The sequence below is a fragment of the Poecile atricapillus genome, chromosome 16 (genome assembly GCF_030490865.1).
Source record: "Poecile atricapillus isolate bPoeAtr1 chromosome 16, bPoeAtr1.hap1, whole genome shotgun sequence".
Lineage (NCBI taxonomy): Eukaryota > Metazoa > Chordata > Aves > Passeriformes > Paridae > Poecile > Poecile atricapillus.
The window spans coordinates 6,415,881-6,428,051 of NC_081264.1; the positions used below are offsets into that span (position 1 = coordinate 6,415,881).

General features: G+C 45.1%; 1 protein-coding gene across 19 annotated transcripts in view; it reads left to right on the forward strand.

Annotated features, from left to right (window-relative positions):
* The first annotated feature begins 261 nt into the window (after nucleotides 1-261).
* The window catches only part of FBRSL1 (fibrosin like 1), a 503,429-nt gene continuing 491,519 nt past the window's right edge, over nucleotides 262-12,171 (forward strand). For 6 of the 19 annotated variants that reach the window (XM_058851246.1, XM_058851231.1, XM_058851240.1 and 3 more), the window contains exon 1: nucleotides 267-599. In XM_058851246.1, the coding sequence (XP_058707229.1) occupies nucleotides 306-599 (294 nt within the window). In that variant the 5' untranslated portion in view covers nucleotides 267-305. Of the gene's footprint in view, nucleotides 600-12,171 lie in introns of all 19 variants that reach the window. The other 13 variants (XM_058851242.1, XM_058851232.1, XM_058851243.1 and 10 more) reach the window with 6 other exon arrangements.

Genomic DNA, 12,171 nt, shown 5'->3' on the forward strand with positions numbered 1-12,171 from the left:
TGTGGATTATCATCGCCCTGGATCCGAGGCTCTGAACAGCAGGATTTTTTTTGTTGTTGTTGTTGTTGATGATATTTTTTTTAATTATTATTATTATTTTTTAAGGGCTCCGGGGTTTGGAGAGGGGAAGCGGTGAGTTGGAGGGGGGCGACTTTTCTCTCCCCCCGCGCCCCCCCCACTCCCACCCACCCCCACCCCCCCTCCCCGCGCCTGGCCTTCTCCTTTTCATTTTTTTTTTTTTTAATTTTTTAATTATTACTATTATTATTATTTTTAAATTTTTTTAATTTGCTTCTTCTTCGGCGATGGATGGGAAAATCCGGCAGAGCCGGAGGTCGAGGTCGCAGCGGGACCGCGTGCGGCGGCGGGAGGCGGCGGCCCGCGACCCGCGGAACCAGAGCCCGTCCTCGGGCTCCGAGAAGGAGCCGAGCCCCGGCAAGGAGAACGGCGGCCAGAACTGCACCGCCCCGCGGGGCCCGCCGCCCGCCGCCCGCGCCGCCCGGCCCCCGCGCCGCCGCCGCCGCGAGTCCAGCTCCCAGGAAGAGGACCTGATCGATGGCTTCGCCATCGCCAGCTTCAACACCCTGGAAGCGCTGGAGGTGAGAGCGCCGGGGGCTCTGCCCTGCCCTGCCCTGCCGCGGGGCAGGGGCTGGGGCGGGGGGGAGTGGGGCGCGGGGGGGGAAGGGGGGGGTGCTTGGAAGGGAAAAGGAAAGGAAAAAAAAAATTAAAAAAAAAAAAAAAGGATTTGAGAAAGGAAGCGCGGCGCTTTCAGGCTGCTGAATTTTGCAAATAGCAATTAACGTGCATTAATCGTGGTGTCAGCCCGGGGGGATCCCGGGGCTGCGGTCGGGAGGGTGCCGGGCCAGCCCCGGTGATCGCGGCTCCGCTGGCAACTTGCTGCCCCCCGTTCCTGCCCCGCTCCCCTCCTCTGCCCTGCTCCGGCCGCTGCTCGCCATCACTTCGGGCAAGTCAAATGTTTGCTTGGGGTTTTAATTGGCTGCAAAATATTCCTGGCGTGTTGGGATGGTCCGGCATTGTTGTGAATGGTGGAGCTTCCCCCCTCCCGCCCTCCTTCCTCCCACTCCCCCCTCCTCCAGCTCGGGAGTTTGTGTTTGCATTGCCAAAATGTTACTTTATCTGTCTCCGGAGATTGTTAGCAAATGGCTAGTGTTTGACATTTTGTGGAAAAGAGATGTTTAAATGGATAATAATCCCTCGGTTGTAATTCCCATTTTTGAAGTAATTGAACAAATTCTTCATCTCTTGTTGACTGTACATATTTTCCTGGTGTTAATAGGCTGGCAAAAAATATTGCTTGTCTAACTTATTACAAACAATATTTGCTGAGCAAATACTGCCTGCCTTGTCTGAGCTAAGTTAAGCAGAGCAGGAAATTTAATATTTTCAGAGGGGCATTGACAAACTATGACTTTGGCTTTTGATTATTGTTTTGTTTGTGTACGAGGGGAAGAAGTGAGTTGTCGAGAGGAAGCACCTCACAAGTTGCTTGTTGGGTGTAATAACTTGTAAATATGGGCAATCCTGGTGCTTTTGCCCACTTTCTTTGACACACCATGGTGGAAACGTGGGCAAAGTTTTGGGTGCTCTCCCTCCTTTGGATTTCCTGCCTCTTGTGTATCTATTAACCTGTGTTCCAGCAGTGAAGAGTGCCGCACGGGCTAATGAACACTCTGATTTGCCCTGGGATTTTTAATGTCTTTGGCTCAGACTGTGAGGTCCCATTTTGTTTGTGGGCTTTGCTGCTCCCCAGCCCACCCCTCCTGCCATGCAGGCCTCTGGTGGCATCGTGCTTGTTGGGACTTTGCCTGTAGGACCAACTTCTCTGCCAGAGATGGGCCCTGTGTGCCCGTGGAGGTGTCAGCGGTGGCCTTGGCCATCTGCCCTGGTGCCAGAGCCCTTGCTGGGTGTGCCAGGGCTCCTGCTCAGCAGGGACATGTAGCCCAGGGGTCCCTGAGCAGCTCTGGGTGTGCAGGTGCTGCAGAGGGAAGAGGGTTTGTGTTAGCTTGGTGATGGCTGTTTGGCTTCTTAGGGTGTCATTTGTGGGGTGTTGTCCTAACAGGAAAGCCAACTACTTTGTGTATGCAGAGCTGATAATGAGTGAGCAGTCTGCTTTCGTGTGCCTCTAAACCAAGCCCTAGACCTGTCTGTATAACCTTATTATTTTTTTTTTTTTCTTGGGCATGCTCTTAGTCAAATATGCATCAGCAGATAGGTCCAATTAAACCCCTGAGTCTCTACTGAGCTGTCAGGGAAGAAAGTAAAATTCATCTTCCTGCAGAAATTTTCAACCATGATGAGCACATTATCAGGAAATAGAATTCAAATGGTTGTGCAGTCCCTCCAGGCTGATGGGGAAAACTCTGGGCTTTTCAGATGGGGTGAGCCTTGTTACTGAATCACCCAAACCTTGATAATGAGGTACACAAGGGTAGAGAGTGACCTTAAATATCTGCCACCCCGAGGTACTTCTGTTTGTGGAAGTTCTTCTGGTTTTTCTTTAAAAAGAAACAAAAAAAGTCTTTACAAAATTATCCACTTTAAAATTCTTGCAAAAAACTTCAGTACCACCTGAAATTAACCTGTTTCTACTGTATTTACCAACATGTCAGAGAACACCAGCTGAAATTAACTGATTTACACTGTACTTACCAACATGTTAGAAAACAACACGTGTACACCTCTGCAGCTGTGGTGGTTTACACCTCAGAGGAAAAAGTGTGAGCAGACTTCACCTGTTTCACACCAACCAGGTGTGTTATGTTTGAGGTTGTGTTCTTGGACGTAATGATGGTGTGCATTTCCTAAATCCCTGTAAAACTAGAAAGAAGGAAATACTCCACATTGTGTGGATTTTTCCCTGCAGCGCTGCCTTGGCCCGTGGGTGATGTCTGGCAGATGTGATGTAGCAGCAAGGGAAGGGGATGTTTAAGGCAAAAGTGCTTTAAAGCAGTATATGCCCATGTAAATGACTGAAATGACAAAGTCATTTTGTGTTTTCTGGAGCTGTGTTCTCTGGTGAACTTGACTTCAACAGGTGGTTTTCTTCTGCTTTGGAGGAAATCTGTATTTTGGTATTTTATATGGTATATTGGTATATTTAATATTGGTGTATTTGGAATTATATCTGTATTTTTGTATTATATTTGTATTTTAAAAGGATTTAAAGTCTGTGGAGCTTTTTAAATAAGAATTGAAACCTTCTATGCTCATGAGGGGGAAGAAAGTGTACAAGTGAGTACATGGCCTAGGGACAGTAGTGAACTGAGAAGGTGTTGTATTTAATTTTTTAATCCAAAAAGGAGCTTTTGCTGCATATGTGGTAGTTCATTGTGGTCTAGGTTGGTTTGTTTCTTGATGTTACAGTGATCTCTGCTTATGTTTAATAGACTAACTAAGCCTTGGGTTTCCCCTTGGAAATGATATTTCTCAGTATTTAGGTAGAACTTAATGGTAGAATCATTTGGAAGAGGTAAGGTGGTTTTTGGTTTGTTTTTCTTTGTATCTCACCATATTGTGAATTCCCCTTCCCCACTGAAGCTAATTCTCACCACTGGTGTTCCTGTAAATAAAGGGTGCTTTATAGAATAAATATATGTATTCTTCCTTTGTGTTGACCTGGGAGTATGAGCAGTTCAGGTTAATACTGAGGGATGGCTTTGAGGTCTCCTTTAGCTCTCTGGTGTGAATTTTAAGCATTCTGGATTTTAACTCATGTGGCAATGTTTCCTTTGGCAGTTGTCATCTGAAAATCATGTGTCTTGTTTTAGTGTTACTTGTGACTTGACTTACGTATCTCCTACCATCTTCCAAATAAAGACTGAGTTGCTTATAGAGGTATATTTTTTTTAATTAAGTAAAAAGAAAAACAAAAAGCCTCATAGACATACAAGCAGCAGCCTCTTTGTGTATATAAGAAGTTAAAACTTCTCCTTTCTCTTCCTTCCCCTGGACCTTCCTGTATAAATCCAGCTCGGGTTTCGTGCAGGTTATGGCTGATGTGTGTGCAGTGGTATTTTGTTTGGGGTTTTTTAGTAGTCAGCCACTCACCACGACTTTGGACTTAACCTGGGGATGTAATTTGCTGTGACCTTTTGGCTGGAGGTGGTCAGTGGGACGGTCACAGCCTGGAAAAGCCATCAGGTGCTGCCCAGGAGATGGTTGCTGTGCCAGGGGTCAGGAAAACTGTCGGGCTGAGGAAAGGGGGATTTCTCCCCGCCTTCCGAAATGAATGGGATGGATGTGAGCATGTGTGTATATTCATTACGTTCAGATGAAGCTGCTAATTATTCTTGAAGGTGATTGGTGAATCAGAGCGAGAGAATCTAAATGAGTGAGTCGGTAGTTGAGGGCTCTCTCTGATCATAGCTGTTCCTTTCAAGTATGAAAAACAGCGCTAAAAGGGAACTTCATCAGAATGTTAATGAATGCGATCTTTGAGAGCAATTGTTCTCCCAAAGTAGTTGAAAAGACAAGGGGTTGTGTTTTCTTTTTGTCTGTTGTTTATAATTTTTATAGAATCCAGCAAAGCTTTGGAGCTCTGAATGGAAATTTTAACTTTCTTGAGGGAGGTTTGTGTGTGTGTATGGGTTTTTTTAAGGAATGCTTAACCTGTTTATAGAATCTTGTGGAGAATCCATGCTCAGACGCATGTGGAGTGATGTGTTGTGTAGAAGCAGATCCCTAAGCTGAAAAGGGGCAGACCTTGACTCACTGCACGTGGTGTTGGAGATGCTGCCCTTACAAGCTGAGCTGGGGCCCAGCAGTGCCCCAGGGAGATTAATGCTTTACCCACTCTCCCCGCTCATATCCAGAGGTCTGGCAGTGCTGCCTCGCAGTCCCTTCTCTGCTGCTTGTGCCTCAGTGTAGCAGAGTTTAAAAAACCTATTGCTCCTGGACTTCTGGTCAAAATCCCTAAGTTCTCCAGCTGTCATCTTGATAAGGTAGTTTTCACATGTGTGCTGTGTGCTGTCCTGTTACTGTTGCTCTGATCTCTCATTGATAAGAAAACCAATGTATTTAACTGCAGCTTCCTGTTCCAAAGGTTTTGTGCTAGCTCCACTGACCTAGTGTTATAACTTCTGATTTGTCACCATTTCTCTCAATGTCTGCTTTGCAGCTTAATTTTTTCCATAGCTAGCTTATGTCTTAAAACAAATTTATAGATATTTAAGTATTTTTTCCTTTTACTTAGTTGTCAAGTGATGGTGTATCAAGCTAGCATTTCTGATAGCCAGTTATTCCTCTTAAAAAGTGCTTTTAACCTCAGGAAAGCTAATGATTTTCTGGATGATGCTCTAAAGGCTCTAAATGCCTTTTGGTTTTCCTTAAGGCTTGCTAGTCTCCATTGATTTGTTCTTCTAGCTGTTGATTTTCTTTTCTCTCTCTTTTTTTTTTTTTTTTTTGTCATCTTGTCTGAAGCAGGTACTTAAGGTATCTTTGTTGTTGTTGAGGAATCAGAGGTGATTAAAGCAGAGGGGGAGAGCTCTGGGAAGCCTGAAGTATCTGCTCAGCTGGGCCAGGAGGAGCAATGAGGGGAGCAATGTTCCCTACAAACCGTGGTGGTTTCGGTGGTGGGCTGTGGTAAGGAAGGATCCAGCTATTAGGGATAGGGAATTCTCTGCCTCATCAGTGAAATGTGCCAGGATTAAAAGAGTGATGGGGTGCATGGCAAGCAGAGCCACTGCCTGGGGCCATCCCTGCAGCCACGGTCAGGGAACCTTTTGTGCACATAAAGTGGCTGCAGAGATGTTGGAGACAGGAAATTGCTTGGAAATCCCAGCCAAGCTCAGGGGTCACCCTCATCCCTACCTGAGGTTTCATTTTTAACTCAGATTGCATTTGATTCTGTCTATCTGGGTGTTTTGAAAGACCTCTTAATATCCTACCAATTTTTCCAAAGTGGTTTCCCATAGTATAACTGCTCTGTCTTTCTTGAGCACTCTGAAACCTGGGGAAAAACATGAGGTGAAGTTTGCTGAAATGGCAAGTAGACCAACCATCACAGAGAAATTCAGAAGATATATTCAGCTTTAACATTGATTAGAATCTATAATATTTTTAAAATTAAGGTACTCTGTATGGCACAGGTAAGATTTTTTTTCATAATAAAAGGGATATTATTGCACAGGTAAGATTTTTTTTCGTAATAAAAGGGATATAATAGAATTAGTGTTCCACTTCACTTGGATAATAAATGTTTACTTTCAATAGTGCATTTGACTTCATGCCTAGTACTAAGTGAAGACTTTACTGTCCTCTCAGTATGCTAAGAAGATGCACTTTTTATCATTTATCTCAGTTATTTCACAGAATGAGACTCACTGTCACAATGATATTTTCAGGGGAAATAGCAGTGAAGAAGGGAGCTGGGTGAGATCAGCTGGGTGTTTCTTGTTTCTGTGGTAGATCCCTGCTTGCTCTGCAGAAGGGCTGGTGGTCATGCAACTGCACTTCTGAAAAAAAACCCATTTTGGTACAGAGGTGCAGTACTGTGGCTGGAGACATGTTGATAGAAAGGTTTTGGGGTGATTTTTTTTTTTCCCCTTTTGCTTCCCTGCTTTTTTTGGGTGAGATGTGAAATTCCCCAGGCACAGCTCCTCTGTGTCAGGCTTTGCATGCACACAGATCCCAAACTTGTGTGCACCTTGTCTGGGTGGAGCGTCGTCAAAATGTTCTTATTGCTTCAGCTTCTCCAGCAGCTGGGCTTTGTCCTGGTGATGTTGTGGGAATTTTGTGTAGTGTGTGGTGCTGCAGCAAGTACTCAAGAGAGAACAGTATCAGCAGTACTGAAACGCTGTTTCCTGCTTGATGCAGTTTGGGTTTTTTTGAAATAAAGATTTGAAATACAGTGTGTAGGGTGTGCATCTTGGTATCGGTTGCAGGTGAACATCCAGCTCTAAGTGAGAACAATTTCCAATTCACTGCACTTTAATGCCTCCAGTTTATCATGGTAAACGTATAAAAGTTTTATGTAGGTGAAGTGGCTCTGGCTGTTTAAATATCTCCTGGCTCTGCTGTGTTCAGTACAACAGAGGCTGTGACTGTTCCAGCCATGCTCTTCAGAAGGGAAGGAGCTGGAGCATGGTGTTACCAGCCCTCATCTCCTTGAGAAATAGTCTGCTTTTCAAGACTAATGAACTATTAAAAATACTACTCTGATGCTGAAAGGAGAATCAGTCTTTATGTTCTTAATCCAGAAACATTTAACGTGGAGGCGAGGTTAACCAGCTCCCGAGCCGCCCAGGCAAAACCGACCTGTGTGTAGTTGTCGGTCCAGTTCCTCTGGTGCGAGAGTTGTGCAAGCTGGGCAGGTCCAAACTGCACCAGCTCTGGGGCTCCCACCTGCAGCAGCCAGGCCAGCAGTGCCAAGCCCCAGTGACAGGCAGAGAGGTGAGTGTCACCCTTTGCAGCTTAATTATTTTGTAGTGAGTGACTGGATGTGAAGTGCACAATTACCTGGCTAACAGGAACACGGGGGCAGTGCTTGGATGATCCGGGATGAATGGAGAGCGTTTCCTTTGTAGCTCTGTCTTGCTTCGAGCCAAAAAGGGACTGAACTTGAACAAAAGTTGCATCTGCAAGGTCAGTGGTTGGCATGGATAAGGGGATTGAAGGGATCAAAATTATTTCCCTGCGCCACTGGCTGCAAAACACGGGCTTATGGCACCATTCCTGTCCCTCCCTTTGTGCTCAGAGCAAAGCTTTTTTTAATCTTGTGCTGGCTATCTATAGTGCCACACAAACGTGGCAATTTGAAGTTAAATGTTCTATTTTGAGGGTTGCTGTGCACCGTCGGCAGGGCAGGGAGCTGTGCTGGGGCTCTTCTCCTCTGCCCACAGCCTGTCTTGCTCTCTCTTCTGCACAGGTTGTCATAGGGAGGAATTCAGAAAATACACATGCATGATGCACTTGTGCCTGTAGTCTGAATGTGAAGCTCATAATGTTTGTGGTTTGATATCATTGTGTTACCTTGCCCTTCAACAGATGTTCGTTCTAGCTTCATAAAAATGAGGCAGTTATTCTTGGGTGTTTTGCTTTTTCCATCCCCCCCTCCCCAATTTTAAATATAGATTGATTCATGCTGATGCTAGGGTGTCCCTGACCTAACCTGTACTTAGTGACGAGATGTTGAAGTTAGGAGGAAGCATGCAGCCCAAGTTGGGAAACAAGTGGTAATTCAGGGCTGCTGGGTGGCTGCTGAAGGACACCAAGCTCGTTCCTTTAACCCCTCCTGCTGCTTAGTGAAGCTGCAGCTTCTTTCCTGGGAGCTCTTATTTGTAGAGAGAAGCAAAAACCCCCAAGAGTTCCAAGGCAAGTATATCTCAAAGCTTACAATGACATCAAGTGCATCAGGTAATAAAATGCATTATTGCTGTTGATGTTTTGGTGGCCCTTAAATGTCTCTTGCACTGCTGTAGAAGAGGATGTGCAGCCTCTTAACTCCATTTGGCCTGAGCACATACCTGCACTCAGGGGAGTGAGACTCAGGATGATGTGCAGCTAAGAGATGTTTATGGAATCAGTCGAACTTGATATAAAATAATTATGATGTTTTGACATCTTGTTAATAACTTGCAGCCATTGGAAGAAATGGAATTATGGCATTCTCAGTCCTTGATGGAACCTTGGCATTTCTTTCAGATTGTAAAATTAAAGAAAAAATGTGAAAGCCATTAAAATAGTTGGATGTGGTGCCTGGGAAAATGATGGGCTGCTTAATTGAAAAAGTGCTTCATTCCAATTGAAGTTCATTCCAGTTCAGTTCTGCCCATTTCCCTGCATCTGTAATGGAAAAGGAAAAGGGCTGATTCTCCCAAAATCTGTCTGTGAGAGTGTTTTGGGTGTCACTTGGCTCCTCATCTTATCTGTGAACTAAGTGGAAGGAAATCCTAGCGAGCATTAGACATGAGAGAAAAGTCTTGTCACCTGTAATGACTAAAATCCCCTGAAGTGTTGCCAGCGTGTACTTTAGGAATCATATAATTATATGATTATTGAAAGAGACATAAAAGACCTCATGGCAAAAACCTTAGAAAGGGGGAGGAAGGGAATCCGTATGCAAATGAAGATATGCAGAATTTGCTGTCTCTCTTTTTTTTATTTTTTTCCCCAGTTATTTTTCAGTCCAAAGCTCAGTAATTGCTTTTATGGGGATTACTTAATAAAACTGGGGCATGCAAAGGAGGGAGAAATTGTTTATGCCGAGTCACAGGGCTGGCTTGGAGTCCTACGGTGTTGGAGGCAAAATGGATTTTAAAAGTAAAACTGCAAAGTGGGTTTTCTGCTGAGAGAAAATAGCTATTTGTTGAAATGTTATCCTACAATAAAAGAGTTTTGTGGTCTGGCGGTTAAGCAGAGGGGTCCGGAAGCTGAGATAACGGGGTTTTCTTTCTGACTCTGCCACAAGTTTCCTCTCGCCGAGCTCTGGGCAAGTCCTTTCGTCACTGCCTGTGTCACCCTGGCTGTGCCACTGCTGGGGGACCTGCTGGGAGCTGCAAGTGCCACTCAGGGAAACTCCTGTCACCCCTGTGACGTGACAGAGCTGTCTCAAACCTGCCCTGCGTGCTGTGTTTGTGCAGGAGGTACAGGAGAGCCTCTGATGTCAGAATCTCCTTGTGCAAACTCGCAGGGAAATGTTTCTCTGCTGTCACAGTGTGAGAGCCTTTCTTGTGGCCTGTCCTGGGCAGTGCCATGCCCTGCTCTGGGCGCTGCTGATGGTGCAAATGCAGCCAGAGATTTTCCTGAGCTCTAGTTCTCCTCTCAGAGCTAAAACACAGGCCTTGACTTCAGGCTTCTTAAGTTCCCCTAAGCTTCATCAGACCTTCCTGATGCTCTGGATTTATAATCTTGCTTGTCATAGCAGCACTCATTCATGCATTTACTAGGAAACTCTCCTGATGCGGAACAGACGTATCTCAAGAGAGGTTTTATTGCAAGATAGGCAAAAACTGCCTTCCATTTTTTTTCTCAGGCTTAACTAAAGCACTTGATGCATTAAAAAAAAGGAAAAAAACCCTGTCATACTGCTATTAGTGTTGAGTTAGTGAATATTTTGCAAGCTTTCCCTGGGAAAGAACACCACCACTTACTCTGGTACTCTAGCTTGGCACTGAATAGTACAAAGTTGTGATACGAGTTCGCTGGTGTGATTTTTAGCTGAAAATGACAATGGTTTTCCAACCAGATGGATTTTATAACTTGCCTGCCATCAGCTCATCCATCAAACTCTGCAGAGATCTGTACATTGGTGTCAGTGTGCACATGGCAGTGTTGTTGATTACATCAAACAAGCTGATAACTCTCTTGGAGCCCTGTTCCCGCTCGCTGGGCAGCCCCTGGGGTGGGTTTGGCAGTGAGAGGAGTGGGTGGGGGTTTGTTCTCAGCCTGTCCCTGTGGGTTTTTGCTGGCAGCAGGAGCTGAGCTGTGTCCCCAGCTCCTGTCCATGGCTGTGGAGGTGGCTGCAGCTGCAGGGTGTGTGTAACTCGTGCGGGGAGTGGATACAGGCACTGGCGTTTCCAGAGCTGTTTGTATTGGGAAGAGGGGTCATGGAACACAAGTGAGAGCCTCTGGGCTGCACAGGGTCTGTCACTTGATTTCACACAGCTCAGCTCTTTTATGCTCATACATGACTTTTCTTCCACGTTGCTGGATGATGCTAAGTCACACAGGGTGTGTGACTTGGAAATTGAAATTTTAGCTGCATCCAGGCAAAAGTGCTTGCAGGAGTCAATCAGAAAAGGTTCCTGTGCTCATTACTAAGTCACTTGTACAAGTTTTAGGCTTTTTGTAAGGAAGGATGCTCTTTTTAGCAGCTGTTGGATAGAGAAGCCCCATATTAACATCAAGCTCATTTGCCCTGGCTAGAAAGTGACCCTGTGTTTTGGCAGGTGTAGGACAGGCTGTTTCCAAACCAGAGGTTATGGAACTGCTGTAACAGGGCCTGTGTAAACTAATGTAAGCTCCCAGGTGACACCTCAGACAAACAGCTATATGTACTTTGTTTTCTTGGTGGGTTCCCAAGAATTATTTTTGAAGTTTTTTTGTTGGTTTTTTTTTTTTTTTAAATAAAAACAACAAAACCAACCAAACAAAAAAACCCAGTTCACACAAGCTGTTTACAGAGAGATCATCTTTAGTTTCTTACCTTCTGCTGTGTTGTGTCCTGAGAAACACATGGATGGCTTGTGGAGTCTCTTGAGTGTGTTGTCTGGTTCTGTTCTGCCCAGGTTTATATAATTATAAACTTGCTGGTCTCTAAACACTGTAGCTCTTGTGCTGTAGCTCTGAGGCCAGCCATGCTATTGGATTGTAAGATTATTAATATTAATAATGAATTAATATTATTTCCCATGACTGTTGCAAGGTGCTGAGCTGCTCAGGTGGAGCAGGCATGTGTGGCTTTCCAGGGGAGGCAGTTCCAGCCTGGCTCTTGGGCATGGCTGAGGGCTCTGGTTTCCTGATCAGCACTTCCTGCCCAAAATGTAGCAGTGGATTTTCTTTACCACTGCCAAAATAAATGCTGCAGACAATCCAGGGCCAGGAATGTCATCATCATCAGGTTACTGGGTTTCTGCCTGAAGGTCAGCTAACTGTGACTGCTACTAAATAGCTGTTTGCTGATATGGTGTCTGCAATCACACACCACTCCTGGTGGCACGTTTTCGGTGGAGTTTTGGCATGGAGCTCTGCAGCCCAGACTGGGGTGTGTTTGATGATACTTGTAAGGTTGGTACAACCTGCAAAGATACTAATTTGACCTAAAAAAGGACAGAGTATGAACTGTGAGTGTTAAGTACGATGTGCTGGCCATCCAAAATTGAGTTAATTTGATTTGCTGTCCTCCTGTGGCATGGGATGGGGTCAGCACTTGGGGTGGTCTTGAGCAGCGTGGTGAGATGCTGTAATGCAGAGCATGTGTTAGCATCAGGGCTGGTAAATGGGCAGCTTCTGGCATTTCCTGCAGGCAAATAAAGCTTGTCTTCCCTTGGGGTGCTCCTTGGTTTGTTTTCTGTGTACTTCTGATTATCTGCTAGTTACCTGCAGGTGAATTTTCACTGTTCAGTGCACTTACCTGGGCAAAAAGGAGCAGCTACTGAAGAAGGGGAATAGATTTTTGTCTCGAGCAATAAATGAATTCTCCTTGTTCTTTTA